Consider the following 26,316-nt stretch of genomic DNA (forward strand, 5'->3'; position numbering starts at 1 on the left):
ATTGTATGTTAATTATTCAGTAAAATACTAAAATTTTAGCATCATTTAAAATTTGTTACTGTTAATTGTAACTTTTACTGTACATAAATGTTTAGATTTTCAAGTTGAAATTAATGTTTCCTTTTTTGTTTCCCATCTTCGGCTCTTTTGCTGATTATCCGCGATTTTCACTATCTGCGGTGGCCCTGCCACTTAATTTCGCCGATAAACAGGGAGTGTACTACGTATTCATTAAAATGATAGCACAACATGTTAGACTGGAAAGAGAACACATGCAGTATAAAATAAACTGAAAGAGTTATAATATCTAAACTTTCAGCACGTACAGCGTTGTTCCCCTCGGTCGCTGTTCTCCCGAGTGTCCCGCGACGCTGGGATCTGGACTCGCCCTCCGGCAGGTGAAGCCGGGGCAGGCGGCGGAGAGCGCGGACGCAGAAGACGGCAGCGCGGACGAGGCGGACTGGGAGCTGGAGATGCTGGCCTGGCGCACGGCTCCGGACCGATCCTGCCCGGAGCTGCCCGACGAGGAGTTCCAGAAGCTGTCCCAGGTCAGCAGGCAGCGGCTGGCGGAGCTGGCACAGCAGCAGGACTCGTCCTCCGCCTGGGAGGCAGAGATGTCCAGGGCCAGGAACATGAGGCGAGTGTGGCACACCTTAACCTTCACTGAACAGCCGGAATTTTTTTTGGCTTTTGGGTCGATGCAAAGTCCAAGAAAATAATAATCTGCTATCGTAGAGTCTCGATTAACAGAGCTTCCATGAACTGAGGTTCCATGTTATCCAAGCCGACCTACAGACTGGTGAAAAATTTGCTTGAGAACCTAGAAAATGATCTAACTGTTGTTGAAAGCTTGGGTTGGGAAAATCATGGAGTAACGTGAAAGAATCTAATATGAATAAAGCTGAGCCAACTGAAAATCAAGACTTTTTTTTATTCCATTGTGTTAAGTTAAGTGATATTTTGCTTATCTGAAGTTGCGGAGATCCATATTAACTTGGTTAATCCAGACTGTATTGATTATCCTCATACTACTGGTTTGGAAGTGGTTTCAGAGTTTGCGCAAGAGGTCATACGTGTTAGCTAACCCCATTTCCATTGCTTTTTAAAGTACAGAAAATTCATTAATTGATGTTTTATCGAATTCGGATCTATGTCACCCGAGTGTCCGAGAGTTTGTTAGTATGTATGCATGGCAGCTGTTATTTGTGTTCACTATTTGCTGCTTACGTATGTTGGCCAACTGCGTTAGTGTCGCCCTGCCTGCTCTCGGTGCCTATCGGGAGGCAGTGCTCTCGTGCTTGCAGTGACCACATTGGCCTCTGTGCTCGTGTGTCGTGTCCACCGCAAAAGTCTCTGACTGTTGGTGGGCGTTTGACAAATAAAATTTAAAAAAAAAATATTTTCATGTTTGATGTAAAAATCGTCGGTGGGTTTGCGAAAGTGGGCGTGGACCTGGTTGCAGGAAGGTGCACGAGCAGGAAGTGATCTTGCAGCGAGCGGCCGACTCGGTCCGCCGGTTCGACGAGGACGTGGGGAGGCTGGCGGAGTCGCGGCTGCAGCTGGAGGTGGACGCCGCCCTCCTGGAGCTGCACTCGGTCAAGCTGAGCCACGAGCTGAGCGAGCTGACCGGCCTGACGGAGCCCGAGGCCCAGCTCACCGCCAAGGTGCTGGTCAGGACCGCCGACGAGGCTGCCACCCACGCCAAGGTGAGGACGACGTCGCCATCAACACTGGCATGGTGCGACTTTACAATCATTTCTTAATTAGTTCTTAATAGTTGAATAATGCATTTTAATTTCTGGTTAAAAGATATTTTTCACTTGTGTCAGAAAATTGTACCGGAGGTTTAATTTTACCCTAAATTTGTATAACAGTTAAAGAATTTTTTTTTCCCCCGTTAAAAGAAAATAAAGTTTTTGATCATTGTAAGGTTGTTGTCGTAAATTTCCAAACTTAATACGTTATTCACACTGAACACGTACATGTACTTCCATCTGTTGAACTGGTGCAACAGCAACGCCTAGTCTTTTGCAGTAAGTTCTTGTAGCTTTCTGATATTATCATCTACTAGTGTATTTTCCAGAAACAAATACTTTTTAGCACTATGTGTCGGTTAGTTCATGAAATGGTATTATGTATTTATGTTGCAGCTCTATCTAGTTTATTTTGTAATTTTTATCTTAAGTGAACTAACTGTTTTATATATAAATTTTTTTTTTTAATTGACACGTAATGTTTGTAAAACTTTATTTGTCATATTGTTAGCGCTTTACTACATAAAACATAGATACTATTTGAGAACACTTAGTAGGTATCTATAAATTTCAATTATTACCTACTTGTGAGTTCCTTACTAAATATGAAAATAGATTTTAGTTTCTCTTTTGTTTTTCCCTTGCTATTAATCTTGCTCAATTGATTTAATATTAAATGAGCAAATGAACCACCAAGATGTTAAACTAATGTCTTTTACATAATTATTTTCTGTTCTTTATATTTCAGTTATGGTCACAATGGTAGTTTTTTTTTTTTTTCAAGCAGGGCCTTCACACAATGTTTTAGTTATAATTTACTTTGGTTTTTTTTTATACACTTATACACGGGTGATAATGACTGTTGGTTCTCCACACATGCATGCCGTGCTTACTGAGTGGGCCAGATGTACCATTCCTTCTCCCATACAGTAGCCATTCGATGTGGCAGTTTCGCCATTTGGCGTAATCAGTTGCCAATTGTAGCAAGAGAGCACATGAATATAGCAGTTAGTGCTTTTCCGCACCTGTATAGTTTTAGAGAACGCATTTGCACCTTAAAGGACAGTTCTTACACAGCTTATTTTTACAATCCTATAAGGGAGAAGAAAAAAAGATTTTATGTGTCAGCCTATTTTAGTGCACATTTACTATGCAAAACTAATGGTTTCTTTATGTTTCGTGGCTTAAGATACAAGAACTTCAAGATAGAATGAATGATACTATATTGAAGATAGAAGCTTTAAAGAATAAAATGAAAAATCTCTTTGCTTCAGCTGAAGAAATCAGGCCAGATAATATATTTGCAGAATATCTGAGAAAGATTTTCATGAGGAAGTACAAGCCACCAAAAGTAGTTCGTCGCAGAGGTAAGGTATTTGTTATATTTTTAAAATATAGTTATAAACAGATTAAGTACTAAATAAATAGTCACTTTGTTTCTGAAAGTTGTGACAGTCGTTGGCTGATTTCACTTACAATTTGTGTCCCCGTCGTATTCCATCAAAATAAATTGATCGGGCAGTCTTGAAAGCGTGGATCACCTGAACACCTCTACATCTAGACAGACAGTTATTGCAGTTCAAAAGGTTCTTATTAAAGGGCGTACGAACATTAGGGGACATTTGCTTCCCCTCCTCAAAAAAAAATCCAATACATTCCAAAAAAAATTACCAAAGCCAATGTTAAAAATTGTGAGTATAAAATACCATAAGCAACAATTATTTGTCCTAATATATGTATTCAGAGTTTTACTTGAATAATAATTTGATTGGTAAATGAACAAAATAGAAATTAAGTCAATAGATATTGAAGCTCTGCAGTATGGAGTGGAAATTTAATTTTGTACATATTTAAAAAAATTAACATTTATGGTACAATTGGGGTCGGATAGGCAATGATTAGGCCTGTGCGAATATTTGAATTTTCGAATATCAAAACGAATAGTTTATTGGTCATATTCTATTCAATTTAGAATACTAACACTTAAAAGAAATGAATATTCTGTGATTTATGAATACGGCTGTGCGGGATCTTGAAAGTCTGGAAAAATTTTAGGACCACAGATTTTCTGGTCGGGCTGGGACAAAATTTCCACAGGATTTTGGTCAATTTTTAGGGTTATTTATGTGGAGTTTTTTTTTTTTTTTGCTACATCTGGCCACGTAAATTTTGAGAAGACTATAGTAGGGTAAAATGGGGGAATTTCGATCACTTAAGCAAGATTGCTCACAAAAAGAAGATTTGTTGCATCAAGGAGGTGCATAGCAAAATATATACTGTGCTATTTTTTGTGTTGGCTTCTAGGCTATTAACAATAAAGAAACTATTTGGATTGAAAGAAAATATTGAGTTTTATAAGTTATAGGTTTGGTCGAAATTACCCAATATGTGGGTAATTCCAATCATTTATATTTACAAAATAATTTGAAATATTTCGGACACTTAGCTCTTGCTCTAACAACACAAGCAAATGGAACAATTTTGTTTGTTCGCAACAAAAAAAATTGTTGAGAAAAATTAAATATTATAATGATATTAAATATCATAATGATAGCTGATAAAATTAACTAGTTTATGAGTGAGTGGTGTTTATCACTGACAGTAGTCACAAACATAATTTTCGGGTGTATCAAAACCAGTGCACTCTGCATGAGTCCACTTTGAGCACGAAGTGCACCTATACCAACGTTCATTGTCATGTCCTTCATCTTTACTGAGAATGTAAAAGTCTTCGGTTGTGCTTATTGTTAGTTCTATGTCAACACAGCGATTATCACAAGGTTCAGCAGCTACATCATCTTCTGAGGAAATTCCTGAAAGGATCTTCTTACGACACTCTGTCTTTTTCTGTCGAGAATCTAGGATTTAGCCTCCATGAAGTTCTTTTTTCTTTCTAATTCCACCTTCATTTTTTTAGCAACAGCCTTTTATACCCAACTATGTTCTTTACTTTTTCATCCTGTCACAGTAATTTTTTGAGAATCTCCTTTATTAAAACTACGTACTCATATTAATGAACAAGGGCATAATACAAGATTTGTGGTCACATTTTAAATACTATTCACTGAAATTTGAAGTTCAAACATTAACATCCCCTCCTGAAATAAAATTATGGTTTGGTCTCTTTTATGAAATTTGACTTTTAGCCTAATGTAGTTTTCATCTCGTCTTTATTTCCTTATTGACACTGATGTCTGTTCAGAAACTAAAATCTCTTCATGCCTAAGACTGAGCAAATTTTATCTATGGTGCTGACAAAATTATGTTTCATAACTTCACTTCAAATTGCTGTCACTAGAGTGGCTGAAGATGTATTGTAACTTGACAAATTGTACTTTCTCTCCTCTTTATGTTAACTGCAGTAAGCTTCTGCTGTTTATTGGGTCTAGCATTAAGTGCAATTGTTCTGTCTACTGTTGCGGATGGCCTAGTGTGTTTGAAGTCTGTGGAACTAATCTTCGCATAAGAAACAATACCGCCTAAATGACATTTTTTTTTTTTGAAAATTAGTTTTTTGTTTATCCATGGAAACTTAAGCATTTAGTGTCTTCTCAATAAGTGATTTCGTCAAAAATCCAACACAATGAACTGCTATGGTCATTTTTCTAACACCGGCTATCATTCAGTTCCAGCATGGCGCATAAAGTTATTAAGCTCTCCTGAAAAATTTGCTTTTTGTCACATAGACGGTGTTGTTTCTTAAGCAACGATACAGATGTTGCAGTATACTAGTTTCCTCAAGTTGGTTTCACATAATGCTCTCATTTAAAACTTCAATTTGTAATTTGATCATGCTTTTCTACTTAAAATGTGTTACGGATCCCGTCAATTTCAGGAACAGGAGAAGATTCCGATTCAGAAGATGAGTCGGATGAAGATTCTCTGCTGGAAGAGAGCTCCACGGAAGATGACGACGAAGATTACGAGGATGAAGCCATGCTGAGCTCAGCCAAACAACTTCTCAAGTTGGACGAGTCTGTGTGCCCTGAGGGTCTCGACGTGGAGATCTACAACAAGACGTTCGCCCTCCGACAGGAGAGGTAGTAACCAAGCAGTTTAGAATGTCATTGACTGTAATGTAAGGTATCACACTAGCTCGTCCGTGATCTTTGTTGACATCAATAGTAAATGGTTGTGTAAGTGTTACAAGAATGATTTAAAAAAAAAAATTAAGTTTCTGTGGTTCACTTAGGTAACTAACTGGCTTTCCAACACACACATTACATTATTAAAAATATCTGTTTATATTATCTGTTATATTATCTTTTATCGCTTCTGTAAACAACTTTTTCTTTAAAGAATTTTTATGGCCAGATATAGGTATGACGTAATTTTTGTTGAAAAAATATTAAATTTTGGCTTGATTATAAATAATGACAAATTTGAAACTATATGGACTTACTGGATCCACAAGTAGAAGACGGTTTCAACGTTTCGGAAGTGTTCCTTGGGAACATTGGGTGATCCATCAGTTTAATTGGTTGACTTGTTCTGGGGGTAAATATGTATAGAGTATTCTGCTGAAGTTACCAAAATAACTGCACCTATTGCAACAGGCAAAATTGTCTTATGAAACTTTTTTTATTAGTGCACATTGATACTTATTACTTAGGTGTGCTCTGGTTTAACTGAATTGCTATAACTGCATAAATAACATAATATTGACATAAAAATAATATTTATTCAGACTTCATTTTCATTTATTAGTCTGTCCATTTTAGTGTCGTGTTTAGTGTCCAGATTAAATAGCTGTCGCCAGTGGCAGATACAGAAGATTGTAAATAGAGGTTTTGGGGCTTGTGCACAGACTACTGTTTTTTTCTTCTTCTAGAAATTGTCATTTGATCCGATGTAAGTTGCGATCAGAAGGGAAGGGTGGTTGTTTCACTTGCTGTGTGTGTGGCCATCATGGGTCATACTCTGTGAGGTTGAGCAGGGAATAATTAGATTAGTTTGAATTTCCTGATGAGTCTTATAATACCGCTAGACTACTGTTTGTCTGGCATCCAGCGGTCTGGAATGTACGGACTTATGCCAACTAAGCAAACTTAAGCTAAGAATGCAATAAAAATATAATTTTTTTTTCAGCAAAGGTTAAAAATGCTTTTACAGTACGTACATATAGGTAGTCGGAAGCGCTCGGCGCAGCCCGGAATTAGTTGCAAACAATTGGCACTGTTTGGGAATGCTCAGAAATTTACATACGAGCCTATAAAAAGTAAAACAATAAATCTAGTTTTGGCCTGTATTTTTGTTGAAATGTCTGTCCTTTTGCTCCTGCTAAACATTATTTGCTGCCAAAAACCATCTTACTGATGTATTTGCTCCAAGACTTAGCCTTTACTGATTTGCGGGAGATACTTCCCGATAATTTGGTATTTCGGTAATCTGGCATGAACATGCCGGATTGTACGAAATCGACTGTATTTTGCACATGCTCGCAGTTGTTACTCAGGATAGTCGTGGCGCCTTTTAGACGCAGTGTGTGGGGCAAGACTTCATTCCTCATGAATGTTAGTTTTCATACAGTAGCTTGATATAGTATCTGTTCATTGGTGGCTGGAAGGTACACTCTCACTGATTACATATCACAGTTTATGACTTCCCGAAAATCTGGAATAAACACAATTTTTTTTTTTTTTTGCTATCAGATAGGTTCATTTCATGGTGAAATATAGATAAACCAGATAACCCATAAAGCAGGAGCAAGTTTCGTCCACCAATAGCCACATTTTACCAGAAGAAGCCTATAGTGTGGTCAAAATGTCGTGCAATCTGTTAGCCGGGCCGAGGAAAAGGGAGGGGGGTGGGAGAAGAGTGGGAGGTAAGCGGGATGGAAGGAGAAGTAGTGGAAGAGAATATGTTATTAGGGATACAGGCAAAGGAGGTGCTTTACCCATTCAAAATATGTTGACAATGTAGTGCTTGTGCTAAGCCAGCGATACGTAGATACACTCACCAACATCATTATGATAATGAATGTTGTGTAACTGGTTTGTGCAGAGTCGGCATTACCTGGTTCCATACGGCTCCCCTACCATTCGGCTCTGCTGGTCCGTTCTAAGCTTTTTGTTTTTCGTTTAACTATGGAGCCCAGCTCACAAGAAGTTTGGCTTGCACTGTGCAGCTACTGTAAATTTTTGTGTTTGACGACAACAACTTGTTTTCAGATACGACACCGAGCAGCAGATATTGGACGAAAGTAAAAATCTAGATATTGTCAAGAAAGAACTCGAAGTCGTCAACAACAGCACCAAGGCCCTGAAGAATTTGCTCGATGAAGCAATTGAAGAGCTGGAGGAACTGCAGGTAACTGTCATTCTTCTTGATTGTTCTATTTGGAATTGAATTTTGGGAAAACATACCATGTGGAAATCTTGAGACTAAGAATTTGTGTAAAAAAAAAAAAAAAACTTTTTTCTTTGTCAAATACAGCCATCATTCATGTAACATTTAAATTTAAAATGATTGTTACAGTGTTTTGCTGACATGACTTTAAGCTCGGATGAAGAAAGTTCACCATAGATTTATTGAAGTATGCCACATGTCTTGAATATGGAGTATTCTTATTGTTTGTGTGCATTAAGCATGGTTTGTACTCTGTGCAATAAAAAATTAAGAAGTTTTTAGGTGCAATAAAAAATTAAGAAGTTTTTAAGTTCCCCTTTACTTCATCACCTTTAAAACTGTCAAGAGGTAGTAAACTATTTGTAATATCAAAAAAAAACCTCAAGAAAATAACAATGTAACATAGTTAATGCACAAAAAGGTTTTGTTGGTTATTCCAGTTTTTATCTCTGGAACACATATCTAACCCATAGTGTCCATCTAAAATTTGTAGCCCTAACATTTAATTTGATCACTAATTACATTTACTTTATAAGTTCAAAGTGTAAGACAGTAAAAACACACTTTTTTAGTTTAAAGGTGAGATACGAAATATAAAGGAACTGATTCAAATATACATATTTTTTTTTTTTATGAAATTGAATCACGTGGCTTGAAATTCTCCCATTGAACTGCGGTTGTGCAAATTGTTGTTTGCACCCAAGTTGAAAACAAAAGAACATTAAACTACCCGCATTCTTAGTGAATTTTAAGGACTTTTGAGGGCCCGTATTCAATTTGCAGCTGGTAATTCATATGTATTTATAATTGTTGGCATGAGCTATTACTATGTTTTTTTTTCCCCCCAGAATTTCTTGCGTTAATATTTTTAGGAGAGGGTAGAAGAGCATGTACCTATGCCAACTCCCTAATTGTGTTTTTGGTTTCTGGAGTCCAAAGAGACTTCAGGTCACGAAAATCACGTGTTTGAAAATGTTTAGAAATAAAATTAATTTTAAAATTAAAAAAAATGACCCTTTGATACAAAATTTTACTAATAGGCCCTGTCAAAGTTCTGAAATTGGTTCTCTAACATGGTGTTCCATTAAATGGATGATGACCAAAATTCCAAATTTCTCTGACTTAATCTTTAAAATAATATACCTATTTTGCAATTTTCTGAAAGAAATAAAGAAAATCCATTCTCCTCCATCCCCATAGAATCTTAAAACAACACGAGGTGTTAAACTAATATATTTTACTTTCAAGGTATTGTTAATAAGTGAGAGTAGTCTAGATATCTCTCCACTGTCTATTTATTTTTTTTATAATAGAACCCTTGCATGGCTAATTTATATACAACACATATTGATTCTGAAAAAAAAAAAAAGTACTCTCTAATTTGGGTGAGATAGAATGGAGCATGAATTTTCCCCTCAAACTACTATTATTTAGGCCTGTGCGAATCTTCGACTAAGCGAATCAATCAAAGCTCTTTTTGATATTAGGCTTGACTTCACCAGGAAATTCACTATTCATTTTGTTTGAAGCTTTGAATGTAATGCAAATCTTTAAAACATTGTAAGCCTAAGATTTGATCATGAAACTATATATATATATATTATATATATATATATATATATATATATATATATATATTTATATTTATATTTATATATATATATATATTAGTGATGGTTCGAATCCCATTTTTCTCGAATCCGAATCTCGAATCCGAATTCCAAACAGTACCTCGAATCCACCCCTCGAATCCCAATCCAGTTCTCAAGGGTTAATTATAAAATAATATATAAGTTAAGAGAAAAAATTAAACATTATGCAGAATTATTTAACCCTTTAAATTTTTATTTAAAAAAACAAGGATTTTGACACGGTCTGGATCAAGACGATTCCGTTTTTGGTCACATATGTTTCCTGCAGTGCTGAAGAAACGTTCAGAGAACACTGTCGCAGGTGGTGAACACAAATATTTTTTGGACAGTTTATGTAGCCTGGGTGAACACGCAGACAGTTTTCCAGTATTCGAGAATGTTTATTTCTGGGTTAACTGTAGGATCACGTAAGAATCTGGTCACTTCAATTGCTGTAGAATCCGACTGGTGGATTTAAGGCATTCAGGCATTATCTGTGAGTACAGTGATTCATGTATCCACGGAAATCGGAAAACGAAATTCAACATCCGACGGAACAATATTTTGTAGTTACCAACTTGACATTTGTTTAAGTCCCAAATGAAGGTAAACGCTTACCTGAAATATTTAATGAAAACTGAAAGGTGCCATCTTGGCTTGAATAGTTTTAGGCCATAAGAAATATTGTTGTGCGTCTTTTAAAATTAAGCCTCAATAAAGCATAGTGATTAATATGCCCGAAGTTAAAAGTGACGGGTGTTTTCTCTAGTTTACCCATTAAAGTTTTTTATATTAATATTAGTTATTTTTTATTTTGCTCAAAATGATTGGCTAACAAATTCATTGGTTGGCCATCATGGAATTCTCAGATAATACATATTTTAATGTTGGTAGTCTACACAAACCAAACTTGGTCCTAAAAAATTCATAAATAAAACGTGTATGAGAATATTTAAAATTGAATTGCGATTAAAATAATAATTGTATAATGTATTAATTTTTGTCATTAATTATTTCATTGTTATTACTACATGTGCGACCGTAACTTGTGATGAAAGTCGGCATTATTGTTGCATTACTAAGTAACAGATTTCTCAGTAAAGTTATTTTAAAAAAAACAAGATTCATATTTAGTCTAGATCCTAAATGTGCTTTATTTTATTTTTAGCATATTCTGAGAATACATCTGTGATTTATGCCTTATTTAATGCCAATGTAGCGACAATGCATCCATGTTCATGAATATAAAGTAAGTTTCCCAAATCAGTACATGCTTCATAATTTTTTTTATATAATAACGAATTAAAAGTACAATACAGTAGAACCTCGTTAATCCGTGATGCGCATATTCGGAAATCGGATAATCCGGGACGATTTAAAAGAGAAGAAAAAAAAAGAGAAGTAAAAATTGTCAGCGCTTAAAATTAACGTCACGCGGGTCGCCCGCCGGCAAACACTACAAGCCATCGCGTGGGCCGCCAAACTCTGCGGGCCGCCAAACTCTGCAACGCTGTTTGTACCGACCCTTTGTGTCGCCCCCCTTTCAGCTGTCACATTTGTCACTCTTTAAACTTGAGGGGGATGTCCTGACTTCTGCTTCCCGTCTCCCTTTGTTTGTTTCCACCCGCCAACGCACGGCAGGCGCCTGGCGAGTGACGTGTCTGGCTGGCATTCGGCTGGACGAAGTGTGATGAGGGGGGAGGGTGCAAGGTCAGCACGATCTTATCTTTCTCTCTTCGGCTGTTGTAAATGACCGTGAACTAATGGCTAGGCAGTGCTGTATTTTTTTAAGCGGAGACACTAATTCGAAGACGGCCGGCCCTTACCGTGAACGGCCTTAACCCAGCAGCACGCCGGTGTCTGAGAAACTTGACGAGACCTTCCGGGCTTTTAATCGCTAGTCCGTGAAATTCGGTAATCCGTGATTATCTCGGTCCTGACCATCACGTATTAACGAGGTTCTACTGTACCTCAATAGGATGTGTTCCAAGGAAAACGTAAACAGGCCAAGTAAATTGTAAGCATTTAAGTTTTTAAAGTACTATATTTACATCAACATTTTTCCTCGAATCCCGAATCTTTTCCCTCGAATTTCAAATCTTTCGAATGCTAGAGATTCGGTGGGATTCGAGGATTCGACCGGCCCATCCCTAATATATATATATATATATATATATATATATATATATTTGTATTGTATATGTTTAGCTTGAATAACGTTGGTTACTTAAAAAAGAAGAAGAAGAATGCTTAATATTAATATTATGCATGGTTATTTTATGATTTTTATTGATTGATGTTATATATAGAGATTAATTGGTTAATCACTTAATCAGTTCAACATTACAAACTTTAAACAATTTTTTTTTTTTTTTTTTTTTTACTTGAATCCTGTATTTTTTTCAAAATACGTAAGTGCAGCTTTTCCGAGAATGATGTCCGCAACTCGGTTAGACTTTGGGAATGTTTTAAGCGATCAGAAGTGATACTTGGCTGTGCGTGTCGCAGAGGGTGAAGCAGCGGCGCCTGAACACGGTGGAGTGCGTGGTGCTCCTGAGCCTGGACCGGCTGCAGCTGGTGGGCGGGGGCACGGGCGACCTGGTGTTCCACCGCCGGGCGCTGGCCCGCCTGCAGGCCCGCCCAGGTGCGTGCACGCCCGCCACAGTCGCCGTTCCATTCCCAGCGCTCTGTGCTCGCCGTTCTTTCCCTGTAAAACTATGTATTTTGAAACAGAAAACACTGTAATTCATTAGGGACAAGAATTTCACGGTGGACTGCTCTGTAAAGCATGCCAACACAATATATACATTTATTCTTTCCGTATAAAACGATGTATTTTAAAATAGAAAACACGGTAATTCATTAGGGACAAGAATTTCACGGTGGACTGCTCTGTAAAGCATGCCAACACAATATATACATTTATTCTTTCCGTATGAAACGATGTATTTTAAAATATAAATCTAATATTTATTCGGACATTCCCTCGTAGGGTGCGGTTACACGGGATCCTGAGCTGCTTCAGGTGAACATGTTTAAGTAAACACGTTTGCAAATGCGAAAGTGTACGGTTACACGGTAGTTGTTGCTGAAAAGTGTGTTCAGCTCTACAAACTAGGGATGGGGCGACCGAACCCAATATCCGCCGAATCCACCGAATCCTAGGGATTCGAAGGTTCGGCGGGTCTGATATAGGATTCGTCAAAGGATTCGGTTTTTACTATTTACGGGAAAAAAATACAGTAAAACTCGCTTGCGAGGTCCCGCATGGTAGGTTTTTCCGTATAAAGCGTTTAAATTGCCCGAGGTCTCGTCATTTACGCCATTAAATGTGTGATATAATGTCCGTTAAAATTTTTTCTGAAACTTCTTGTCTCAATTAATGGCACACGTAAATATGAAGAAAAGACAAATGAACAACAACATACGAAGAAATATGGATGATGTACCATAACTACAGTACAAACCCAATAGTTATTTTAAGATAATTACCATAAAAAGAACTAAAGATTCTTTGTAGAATACCATAATTACTACAGAAGCATGATAGCTACCATATTTGCACTATAGTTACCGTAACAACTGAGATGTATATTTACCGTGATAGTAATGTATTATTTATTTATGACATATTAAATTAAAGAACATTGTTAAAAAAAAAAAAAGGATGTTAAACTTTGATATGTACGGTTGGCACATGTTGCTAAGAAATAATGCGATCTGAAAGAATGCAGTACTACTACGAAAAGTGAAAATGGTACTCGTGGATTTTTAGGTTATGGCAGTCTCTTTCGTTTAAGCGCTCTTCACAATAGCGCGGCGCGGCGCGATCTGGCGACGCGAAGAAGCGATAGCTCGCGATCTAACGCGAAGTCGCTGGCTGTATACTTCACAATGGCGCGACGCGGCGCGATACGACTGGCGAAAAAAACATGTTGAAACAGCCTGCTAACTGCCGGCAACATCTGATAACATATAAGTAAATATAAACAAACTCTGTGGATGTATTTTAATTTTTTTCTCTTTTTTGTCTGGCATTGTATATGCAAGTGTACTGTAACTAAGCATCGGTGAAAAGAGACATGAATAGAAATCGCCATGCAGTAAATGTTCACAGGCGGAGAGTGTTGTGTTTATTATTACTTGATAATAATAACAGAAGAAGGCACACAAGGCCCACAAATGCAGATAGATTGGGACAAGGGGACTACCATAATAGGTATTATCTCAGAAATGTGATTAGGAGACAGTGACAACTATTTCGTATTCATGAGGATGTCTCCTAATGAATTTTATCTGTTTTTGCATATTGTTGGTCCAATGTTACAAAAAAATTCTCACCGCCTACCATTGAGCCCAGCAGAAAGACTGTCGATGACACTAAGGTATAACTTGCTAACTTGCGTGTCTAGTGCAGATATTGTGATTTTGTAAGTACAGACACTTATTGTAATTATTTTGAATTCGGTTTTTTTTTTTTTTTTTTTTAAAAAAAGGTACCTTGCATCAGGAAATTATTTTACATCAATATCACTTTCCAGACACCTATTGCCTTCTATTTCAATTGTTTGTTTACTAACAACTGGTATTCTTATAATTCTCCGAATTATTGCTTGCGATTGGCTGTTTACTCTTACGTCATCAGCGATGTCGCCCGCCGCGGCAAGGCAGTCTTGTCGCTTGTGCTCACGTCGCGAGCTATCGCTCGCCGCGAGCGATGTTAACTCTGATTGGTTGGTATCGAATGATGTCACATCGCTACGCGTCGAATCGCGCCGCGCCGCGCTATTGTGAAGAGGCCTTTATCAGTAATATCGGCCGAAAATTAACGAGCGTACTGTATCGGAAGTGGGCAGAAATGCCGATTCAACTAAATATTGGCAAAATCGGCTTTTTCAATACAGCTCTACGTTTAATGACATGAGTAAACATATTTCAGACTTCAGGATATTGAAAAAGACTTTAATTTCCATGTAGGTTTATTGTGTGTATGTTTTTTTTTTTGCAAGTGTAAATTGAATGAAGTAAAATGTTTTTATTTTTATTACTTTCAATTGATTAAACTTTAATGACCAGTTACAGATATTTATGACACTAATTTTGAGGTTAAGCAATTTTACTAAAGCATTCCAGCCAAGCAGGTTGCCAGCGAGAGACGCTTCTCTTTTGCAGGAAACACTATCTCCAATCGTAGAGAACAAATTATTGTTCTGAATGATAGATTAAAGAACAGAATTTAATACTCTGTGACAATCTCTCTCAGAATTATTGTGCTGAAAAGTGGAAATGTTGAAACAATGTGAATGTACTTTTCAAACAACATGATTTTTGGTGCTAAGTTTGTTGAAGCTCAGTAAGGACTCCAGAAAAATTGACAAGGGTGAAATTTTTCCAAAGATATGTTACATTTACACAAACATATACTTGGTTATGTTAGTTGGATGATATCAGTTACTAATGAACCAATGGAAACAGGTAAGATTCAATGAAAAAAAAATGTTATATTTTTTCTAGCAGTGCAAAATGTAAACACACTCTGTAAATAGTTACCCAAAATTAATAAGCCCACTTCATTTTAATACTTTATTCAAACATGATATTAAGTTTAAGATAAAAATAATTTCCCAAAAGTGTAACTGTACCACAAAAGCTCGAGCTCGGCTCGAAGTAAAATTCTTAGGCTCGTAGACCTCTAGCTTATTTATAGAAAAAATCCTAACCGCTAATCTGTACTAAAACTGAAATTTCTCAAGAAAAAATTGTTGTCTTTATATACACTTATACCAGAAATGTACCAATCTACATGTGATAAAGTCAAGGGACTTTTAGTGCAAGCAGAATACATCTCACTTACATTAGATATGTGGACATCATCTATTAAAAGATTCGGGTTTGGGTTCGAGATTCGGCAATTCCAGTTGAGGATTCGAGTTAGGATTCGGATTCGAGGAAATCAGGATTCGCCCCATCCCTACTACAAACCGATTGTCTACTGTCAACGAATGACTGTTGTTGATCTTCTCTGTTTTGTATCCAGAAAAAGTATGGATTTTCTCACTTGTTTATACAGTATTATCAGCAGAAATGGAATGTGTTTTCATATTGCTCAATATTTTTTTTACAAATCGGGAATTCAAACAACATGCACAGTAAAATTTCTTAAACTTATTTTTTTATTATTTATGAGCAAGAGTACCTATCTCAGTTTTAAGAAAATTGGGTCAGGATCAATTAAAAAATATGTGTATAATTACCTGTTAATTTTTTTTTGTTGCATTCTGTAAAATATTACTCGAACTTGTGCCAAGAACACTTTCCATCTTGAATTTCTGCAAAGGACTGTTTATATTCGAAACAGCCAATCAGAGGCTAATGTAGAAGATATGTCGATCTGAACTACTTTGCCAACCTTTTTAAGTTAAATGGGAAATGGCCTCGAACGAAACATGTTCAGACTGTGTGAAACCGCACTCAACAGCTGAGCATGTTCACCTGAAGTAGTTCAGACTCCCGTGTAACCGCGTCCTTACTTATTTAATTAACGGAAATACAAAGTTGTCCGATGTGTAAATTTACTTTTAAAGAATTTTCAAACGTTATAACCTTCGTCTGTTCGTCTGCGTCGCCGCGGTGTACCGCTTACAGAAATTGTAGCCAGCGCTCGTTGCAATCATTAAATTGTTTGGTTATGTTGCTTCCCGTATAGAGCGCGCACACGTAGCCGAACATCGATATCTCGCGGAGTGCATGCAGCACGCGCTCTCTGTAGAGTGCCGAGTAAACTGCATCTGATGGCCCGCACTCTTTCGTGATGTGTACTGCGGCGATAGTTACGCGTTCGTTCAGGCTTGCATTTGGATCACAGGTTTTGTTTTTCTATTTAAAGTTGAAAAATTTTTGTTGCACGACTTATTAATTTAAATTGTTTGGCGTGCTAGTTTGTACATAACTTTTTAAATAAACGTACTTTCCACGAATGGGTTTTATTTTTATGAATAACTTTATCAAACATTAAAAAAAATTTCCGCATAATCGTTGCACCCTTACTTTTCAAACTTGATTTTAGAATAAAATTTGCAACGATTATGCGAGAAAACACGGTAATTCATTAGGGACAAGAGTTTCATGGTGGACTGCTCTGTAAAGCATGCCAACCAACACAATATATACAGGGACAAGTTTATACGGTGAATTGCGATACAACAGAAATATTACCGCAAAGCATTTCAATACACTTATAACATCAAAATAAAGTTGATACACCATCTAGCACCAAATTTCAACTAAAAACATGAAATCAATTGGCCTTTTGATAAAACTAAACTCAAATTACAAAAATTGAATGTTTTATCACAGTGAAATCATTTGAATGTAATTTATTTTTATTAAAATGTATGATCTAAAGGGATTAGAAAAAAAAATTATTTTGTAAGATATTGCATGTCATACACAAGTAGCAAATTTTTACATTAATGATGGTACATTTTTAAAACTCACAAAAATTTCTATTAATATTCATTGTTCTGCGTAGTTCTGTTCTAGACGTGCTTGTTACTAATGATTTCACTGTGCAAGTTCATCAGGTGTCAATCAAAATGAGACTTTTGGTGAAATTAGTACTAAGAAATAATTTAGTTTCATATTTGTTCAGTAATACATTTTTTTTTATGAATAAAGACAATATATAAAAATAAAAACAATTACACATAATATCCTGTTTTAAAACCAAATTGTCCTAGAAATAAAACTATAAAATCTTGTTCCTAACCCTATATCATCGAAATGCAACTAACTTCATGAGATTTATAGACATACTGAATTTAGTGAATGTAATTTTTTTACTAGAAGCTTGTACCAAAATGTACAGACAAAATACAAAAGCAAAAATGAACTTTCCTTTGTTTGATCTTGCATTTCGTATCAACTTATTTTTACATTACTGACGTTAGTACATTTTTCAAGCACAAATGTAAATTAATTTTTAATGATCCGTGTAATTTTGTACAAGATAACTGTGTTACAAATAATTTTATTGTAAAACTGTCTCACGTATCATGCTAAACATTACAAAATGTTGGTTAAATAATAATTAAGGAAAATATAATTATCATATTTGTTAGTGTAAATATTTGGTTTAGGGCGTAATATTTCTAAGCGCACTGCAATAGTAAGTATAAACTAAACTTTACCCTTGACATGTAGTTTTGAAAATCAAATCAGTATTGTAAATTAAAAAACTTATTCTTTCCATCCCTCAAAATTTTTTGTCCTTCCAAATTTTGTCGCACCTCAAAAACTGGTGCTATGAGCAAATGCCTGGTTGGCTGGTTTGGGGCCGGTACCATTGTAGGGCTGTTGTATACAGGATGTCTATAAAAAAGGTTTCAGTTTCAATTGTATATTATAACAGTTTAATTTAGACTATTTACCACAAATTGTACATCAAATTGAAGGTAAGCTAACCTAGTTTTTTTTTTATTTACAAATGTTCCATATATGCACCTTGGCACTCATCCAACCTCAAGTCCAATTCTTCCCTCACTTTGGTTAACATGTCCAGAGTAATGGAAGCAATAAATAACCTCTTCAATTCTGTGTCTCAACTCTGGTAAATCTTTTATAAAGCCCCAAGGGAAAAAAATCACAAGGTGTTATGTCGGGTGAACGTAGAGGCCAGCGAAAAAAGAGCTCTGTTGTCTCGACCATTACAACCAGTCCAACAATCAAGGACTTCGATGTTCAACCACTCTCGTACAAAGAGATTCCAATGGGAAGGGGCTTCATCCTGTTGCCAAATAGAGCTTACAGGTTCACCCTGTACTAAATGGGGAAAGAGCCATTCTTTCGCACTGCAAACGAGAAAACAACAAATTATTAAATGGCTGGATTAGCTGTATAGAAGTGAGTGTTGACTATCTTTTAGACTCAAGTATTTGGTGTCAACTTATCACATTTGCTTCAAGTGTTTTACTGTGTGCATGAATGTGATTCTGATTACTAATGGAATTTCATCATACAAACTAATGGTAAGAATAAGCCTCCATTACTTAAAATTTCCAAACAGAAGTGAAAAAAAATATTTGTCACCAGATATACAATAATATACTTAATATAACTATTTATTTATAAAATATTATTGTAATGTACGCCATGCCACTAAGTTATTTGTAGCATGCTCACTCGTATCAACGCCCGTCTAGTCTGAACGTGTGGGCGGTCCATGTCCTTATTCTAATGTGAATGACATCACGTTTTCAATTAGAAAACAGCCCAGTATACAATTTCAATGTCCAAATCTACTGATTTCTAAATTAGTCACCAAAGCACAGTGAATATAGAGCACCAAAATAATTGTTTTTGTTTACTGTTTTAATGCTTTGTAAATGTGTACTCAGTTAAGTTTTGAATATTTCGTTTACTTGTGAATTTTGTGGGAGTTCAATAATATTTGTTAATGTAAATATGGCGGGAGTAACAACAAAAAAACTCTTACGATATTTGAGTTTCTGGTTCCTGTTTCAAAAGGTAAACAGGAAATGGCGGATATTTATTAGCATTTACTTTTACCTTATAGTAATACAGTAGAGCACCCTGTATCCGGAATGGTCGGGACTTAGACTATTCCGGAAAGTAGAAATTCACTATAAGGCCCCCGAATTGAAAAAAAAAAATTGCTCCCGAAGTTTGTGAACATCCTGTAGCTGTAGATGAGGACGGCAAGGGGGGTGGGGGTAGGGTGATGACAGCTACATCCGGTGGTGTGACCTTGCCACGGGCACGCTTATCAGACCTTGCCTAGAAGCACGCTACAGCTACGTGACTGTACCATGATGTCCGCGCGAAGCAAGAAGACGTAGGCGAGACGTTTGACATTCAATGAATTGTGTTACAATTACGTAATTTACATACAGTTTGTACAGTGATTTGGTGTATCCACATGTTGCATAAATAAAATATAAAATAATAATACATGGTACAGTTAGGTACGGTACATTACAAATAAAAAAACACTTACCATGACTCACTGTAGGCTACACATGTCCCGCGAATAAAAAATTATGTCCTAGAACTTAGATAAACTGCATTGAAATAATCACTGTATACGGCCCCACTTGTCTGTGTGTAAGAAACATTGTTTAACAGTCACATTAATTTAAATTTAAAAAGCTAAACAACAAATTACCTAAATCGTCACACATTGTGAAAGACAGGAGAAGTTAAAGTTAATCACTGTCACTGTCACTCTGAACGTAACTGTTTACGTTTGTGCCACTGGTGCCAAGTGTTGGATCGTCAATGTTCTCACTCGTAGTTGAAGCATGTGTGGAAACAGGAGCTTTTGAATATGTCACTAATGCGTTGTTGCCGCACACGTTTGTGCTTCTGTTCAGTCAGCTGTTTTTGAAGCATATACAAATGCATAATTTGCTGGTTGTTGACATAACTTCGTTGCTCTAGGCCAGCTATTAATCGTTCAATGTGGTGAAGGCACTCATCTTGCGAGATTTTCTCATGTGGTTCATCTTCATCGCTACTGCTTTCATTGTTTCCGTCGTCTTTGTTACACTTAACAGAGTCTAATATCTCCTTATCTGAAAAGTGATGCACAACGGGAACATTATCATCAACACAAAACCATTCCACAATGTTTTGTTCTTGCAATTGTAAGTCTTCTAGTTCTGGATTTGTTATGTTCTTGGCATACTCCAGCAGTTCGTTCACGTTTTTTTGTTCAAAACCTTTGAAGTCGGCTTCATTTCCCTTGTCATGAACCTCGTCACGATAAACCAAAGTCGGCCACAATTTAAACCATGCCTTGTGAAATGTTGACGCAGGCATACCTTCCCATGCACGAGCTAGTGACCATATGACATCCTTAATGGTGTATTCCTTTTTAATTTCTGAGATTGTTTTTCCGCCATTCAGATCAGATAAAAAGTGCTTCATGAACTCCGTGCAATAACAACATTTTAGGGAGAGTAATATTCCCTGATCTTGCGTTTGGATTAGTGCAGTGCAGTTAGGGGGCAGATACATGACAGAAACATTATCCCTGTCTAGTGTTTCAGCTGCAGGATGCGCGGAGCAGTTGTCTAGCACAAGGACAATCTTGCAGTGCGGGTCTAAGCCTATCTTGTTACAGTGTTGCCGGCTCTGGCGCACAAAACTGTCAAACCATTCTGTGGTTATTGCAGATGTTATCCACGCGGTTTTTGTAGCTCGGTATTCAACGGGTAACACTTTAACACCTTTTAGCACCCTTGGGCGCAAGCTTTTGCCAATTACGAGTAGCTTCAGCTTGTGGGTACCGGCAGCATTTGAACAACCAAGCACGGTCAATCTGTCTTTAGAATCTTTCATCCCGCTGTGAGGATTATCTGCAGTGCACAGCGTGCTTCGAGGCATACAACGCCAGTACAAAGCAGTCTCGTCCGCATTGTAAACTTGGTCTGCTGTTAAGTTGTTGTCTAACACATATTCTGCGAACTCAACAACAAACTTTTCCGCCGCCACTGTATCTGCAGAAAGCTTTTCACCGCTAAGTTTGAAAAAAGAAATTCCATGGCGTTTTTTGAATTTATGAAGCCACCCTAACGAATAGTCACAATCGTATGTTAGATTCAGTTCGGCATGAAACATTTTTGCCTGTTCAATCAGCATCTGTCCAGATATGCTAACACCTTCACTTCGCCGCAAACGAAACCATTGATAAAGAGCATTATCACCCTGCATTGTTTTTCTGTTTTCAATTTCTCTCTTCGTATCACTGTCTGAATAAAATTTACACAGTTCATTCTTTTGTTTCTTTATGTCGTAAATCATCGAAATGCCGACATCATATGATTGGCTGAGATTTTTAACAGAAGTCCCAGCATCTAGTTTCTTGAGAATCTCAACCTTTTCTTTAATGGTAAGAACTTTTTTCCTTCGTTTACTACTCTTTTCCTCATCACCAGGAAGTTTATGTTTTGAAATCATCACGTGTCTGCAGGAACGTACATACTAGCGATCGCGCACCACAAGCAAGACTGACATTGAACGCACACAATACACCACTCCCCCTCCCCTACAACGCGTTATCACGGCGCGCTCACGTGTAGGCGGGGCCGCTGCCGCCAATTCCTGATATGCGCTCGACGCCCGTGCACTGCAGTCGCGAGACCGGAAGCCTTGGCTTCCATCATAACTCACTGAGTGTTTATAAAATCAAGTGCACCCTGACTGACTATACGGGGCGTGAACTGCGCAAACAATCAGTATTTACTTCCGCGGGAATAATATATATTAATACAGCGAAACCCCTTATTTACGTTACCGTTATTTACGTTTTCCCGTTATTTGCACTATATTCTTCAGATCTCGTTTGGTTCCCATATAGTCCAATACAATACTTTCCCGCGAATTACGTCTCAAAAATCGAATCAATCCCGCTATTTACGTCACGTAACAACCATAAACAACCAGAAAATACCGTGGAGCTAGTAGGCAATGAACATTTTAAATAGCAAAATATACATATTTTATAACATGAAAAGTTGCTTTTATTTCTAAACATGTAATAATTTAAGCCTAGGCGTGTAAAAGTACGAGTAATTATAGCAGCAGACAATCTAAAATGCACGAGGGAAAAACGTAAACTCATGAATGTACAAACATGGCTGCTTGTAAGTTCTGATACTGTATTTATGTCACAACTTAGCCGAAATACTGGTACGAGACATAAACTTCACAAGATAAAATGAGCGGTGTCTTGGTAACTGTTTTATACGTCTTTTATAATTTGGGAAGTATTGTACAGTTGACGCCATATTTTTTAAACTAACCATTTATTTCTGGGGATCGTAAATAATTAATTATTGGTATCAAGACATCATGATAAACGTAAACTTGAACATGTCACGGCAGCGAGAAAACTGGTGCGTATACCAATAAACTGGTATTAGAACTGGATAAAATTGGTACACGGGAGGTGGAGCTTATATTTTTTTCCGCTAAGCTCGCATCTATTGGTTGGCGGCTGATGGCGTCATGAGTCTGGGCGGAGCATAGAGTGCGCATGCGCCGCCGCGTCGTTACAGCAGCTGACCGAGTACAATGACCTTTCTCCGCGTTTGGCGCGCTATTGACGGTAAATATTCATCAATTTGCTGCCTTTTCTTAAAAAAATTTTTTACTGTGAGCAATGTGTATGTAGCCCGTATTTGTTATAAACCCTGCCGGTCGCAACTGTATTTATAATTTGGAGAGGCAAATAATCTCCTTGAACAACCAAAAAAGCAAGCAGAAGAAAATTTCAAATTTATTTTTTAGGAAGAAATCAGAAAAACATTTTGGCTTTCATTCTTTTTTTATTTTTGTCAAATGTGGTAAATTAATAATTGATTAAATACTAAAGTAAAATTTGTTGTTAGTGTGTTTGTACCTGCATTGTAGTATGTGCTATTAAACAAAAGGAAAAAAATTCTAAATAAGGTAAACTGTACTCCTTTTTATACTTTTCCCTTTATTTACACTTTCCCGCTTTTTAAACTTTTTTACTTTGTCCCCATGAAAAGTGCAAATAAGGGGTTTTGCTGTATATATTATAAATCATTTAAAAATATATATATTTTTTTAAAATTTTGTAAATTTTTTTAACTCTCGGAAATCATCCGGATAGTAGAAATTCCGGTAAGTAGAATTACGGATACAGGATGTTCTACTGTACAAAGAAAAAACATGAAGACCTTACGGGTGTGACTCGACAGGACAAACACAAACACTGGGGAAGGCTGCACTCTTACTAGTCTCCCGTGAGGGAGACAGCAGAGTACAGCATGGGAAGGAAAAAGGGTGCGTGCCCCACCTGTCGCTTCTCAAAGTCGATGACGCGCCACCTCCCCTACTCTGTTCGGAGCATAGGGGCGCGGCATCTCCCAGGATTGGCTCCAGGAGGGCAAGGAGGGGGAAACACATAACACTTAGAGAAAATCAGTCCACAACTGTCGCCGAAACCAGAAGAGTGATGGTGTTGGGCACTCTCTTCTGTGAAGTCCCATGAGAAAGGTTTCATGGCCGGGAATGTGGAGTCATGCTCGGTTAGGAGATCAGAGTGGCCCTCCTGTGCACTCATCTTTTCGAAAGGCCACTCACCCCCGTCCCCCAACACTTCTCCGGATTCCGACCACTACACTTCCCCATGAAGGCTCCACACCTGGGGGCCAGGGTTCCAGCTTCCAGGAGAGATAGTGCGACACCCGACCGAGAGAGAGACGAATCTCCCCCTCGGGTACCGCACCATCTCCCCCTCATCACCGTACTACCTGACTTGCCCTCACATCTGGCTGCAGGTCTTGGTGCCATTGGCGCTGATGCTCCACCCGGTGCAGAGAAGCCGACCAAGCCGCGGAGTCGCCTGTCCTTTCACATGCGATCCCACGGCCCAGCCGACCGCCCCCCACCCGATGGTCTTCACTGGCGTTGTGTCCCTCTTCTCTCTCCGTAGTCGCGTTCCGCGGCCGGTGCGGGTGTCGTCGTCGGTGGTGGCTGATGTTGTGCCCACCAGGATGGCCCGGTGGGCAGAGGGAAGATGCACTCTGAGCAGGGGGGGCCTAGGGTCCCCCCCCCTTCCCCTGCCACTGCATCTGGTGGCGGGACAGCTCCTTGAATGATGAAGGCGGCTGGTAGATCACAATCCCGGGGTCCTTAGTACCACACAACGCGGCATCCCTCGCTGTACGGCTTGGACCAGTCCCGCATTCACCTTCCGTGTGCCAGGGCGAAGTCCCTGGCAACCTCGTCCCAGTCGGTCGAGAGGCCTCTTCTCTAATTGCCTCCTCGACCAGGGCTCGAAGGCGTGCAGCGTCAGTTGGCAATCTGGCGGCTGCCAACGTCATGCACTGCACGAGCACGGGCTGGGGGAAGCAGATGTTCGCCCCCCCCCCCTCCCGGAATGGTGTCCCTCACCACCAATGAAAGGGCGGTGGTGAGGACACGGTGGTCCTCCAGCCGTGCGAGCTGCAGCCGGAGTTCGCAATCCAGATAGATCTGGGTTGGGTCGAACCCCTGGCTTGGGGCCCGACTCGCCTCAACAGCTGCAGACTCGCCAAACTCCACCTCTTCACGGGCTGTGGAGTTGCTGGGCTTGGCCGGGGGAGCAGGATTGGCGTTTCGGCTGCGAAGCCTGTGCGCAATCCTGCGCTCAGCATCCCTCCGCCGTTGTGCTGGCCGCTTCCCGCAGTGAGCGGCGACCCAGGCGGCACCCTCCTGGACGAAGACGACTGGCTTCCACCCCAACACAGAAGAATTTGGAGTGGAGTCGCCCGAGGGCCGGTTGTCAGGCTCTTCTTCCTGGGTCACCATCTCAGGAGCAGCCCCCACAACCAAGGACTGGGCCATCCTTCGTAGAGCACTGCAACAGAGAGAATGAAGCAGGGTGAATTGGCTACCCACTCCACACACTCTCTCCGTCGCAGTGGAACCGACGACTGGCAGCTGGTCTGCCGGCCCCGGAACGAGGTGTGTCCCTGGCTGCAATCCAACGGTGTCACCCTTCAGGAACTCCGCCGACACGGGGCCTTCGTTGTACTCTTCCTCCACCCCTCCACACTTGACGCATGAAGGAACGGTGGATGGAGACCCCGTATTGCATCACTGATGTCAAGCTGGTGGTGATCAGTGATGGCGGCAGTTGGAGCTCCTTCCAGATGTCGTTGTTTGATCGCAGCCACGTGCCCCTGGCTCGTACGACGCAGGGAAGAAACCAAACAGAAGCCAGGCTGTACTTAGTCTTGATCTTCTGCTCGATCTCTGGGGTGTTGTATTTCCCCTGCTTCAGGTCGTAGGCCCGCTCCAGGGATCCGCCGTACTCCCATGCCACCGTCGTCTCTGTGACATATCCTACGCCGTTCCGGATCACGACGAGGTCTGGGATATACCTGTGAGACGCAGCTCCTCGTGTACAAGGTACCCTTTCTCTTGCATGCTATGTTGAAGGAGTCGGTTGACATGGTCATGCCTCTCAATCAGCAAACTGTGGGTGAGAGGACACCTCTGCAGTACGTGGGATAGTGTTTCCCGCGTCCTGCAGGAGGCGTTCCGACACATGGCAGCTCCTCCCTCAACATAGGGGGCGCCAACGGTAGGTAGAATTCCAATGCGGAGCTGGAATGCCCCGCAGTAGTCACGCCCTTTCCACATCCCAGGCGGGTTGATGACCCACCTGCCTCCCTGGGGAACCGAATGATGTAGCCCGTTCCCCAGTGCAGTCTGGTGGTGCAGTTGCCGTCGCCAGTACTTCTTCACAGCGTCCTTGGACGTGCACACGAGCCCGTTTATTACGCCGAGCTTCCGAACGAGCTGTTTTCCAGCGTCAGAGTCCAAGGCGGCAATAACATGGGGATCACCCGATGCCCGGATCTTCACCAACCACCTGGAGTACGTCGTGCCGATCTGGTAGCGGAGACTTGGGACAGACAGCCCCCCCCCGTCTCTCATCGGCGCGTGCAGGAAGGAAGTTGGCGTGGTCATCGGCAAATGCAGCGTTCGCTTCACCAACATCCTCACCATTTGGTCGCAGGACTTCAGCTTCTTCACCGTGATGT

At 39.3% G+C, this 26,316-nt stretch overlaps 2 protein-coding genes across 4 annotated transcripts in view; one reads left to right on the forward strand and one right to left on the reverse strand.

Moving 5' to 3' along the window:
- The window catches only part of LOC134538407 (cilia- and flagella-associated protein 44), a 107,727-nt gene that overhangs the window by 66,692 nt on the left and 14,719 nt on the right, over nucleotides 1-26,316 (forward strand). For both annotated transcript variants that reach the window (XM_063379707.1, XM_063379706.1), the window contains 6 exons: nucleotides 399-637; nucleotides 1,463-1,706; nucleotides 2,944-3,121; nucleotides 5,590-5,794; nucleotides 7,925-8,063; nucleotides 12,242-12,377. In XM_063379707.1, the coding sequence (XP_063235777.1) occupies nucleotides 399-637; nucleotides 1,463-1,706; nucleotides 2,944-3,121; nucleotides 5,590-5,794; nucleotides 7,925-8,063; nucleotides 12,242-12,377 (1,141 nt within the window). The remainder of the gene's footprint in view (nucleotides 1-398; nucleotides 638-1,462; nucleotides 1,707-2,943; nucleotides 3,122-5,589; nucleotides 5,795-7,924; nucleotides 8,064-12,241; nucleotides 12,378-26,316) is intronic.
- The window catches only part of LOC134538408 (jerky protein homolog), a 32,434-nt gene continuing 20,325 nt past the window's right edge, over nucleotides 14,208-26,316 (reverse strand). For both annotated transcript variants that reach the window (XM_063379709.1, XM_063379708.1), the window contains exon 2: nucleotides 14,208-25,124. In XM_063379709.1, coding sequence (XP_063235779.1) covers nucleotides 24,578-25,124 — 547 coding nt within the window. In that variant the 3' untranslated portion in view covers nucleotides 14,208-24,577. The remainder of the gene's footprint in view (nucleotides 25,125-26,316) is intronic.

Source organism: Bacillus rossius, chromosome 13 (genome assembly GCF_032445375.1).
Source record: "Bacillus rossius redtenbacheri isolate Brsri chromosome 13, Brsri_v3, whole genome shotgun sequence".
Taxonomy (NCBI): Eukaryota; Metazoa; Arthropoda; class Insecta; order Phasmatodea; family Bacillidae; genus Bacillus; species Bacillus rossius.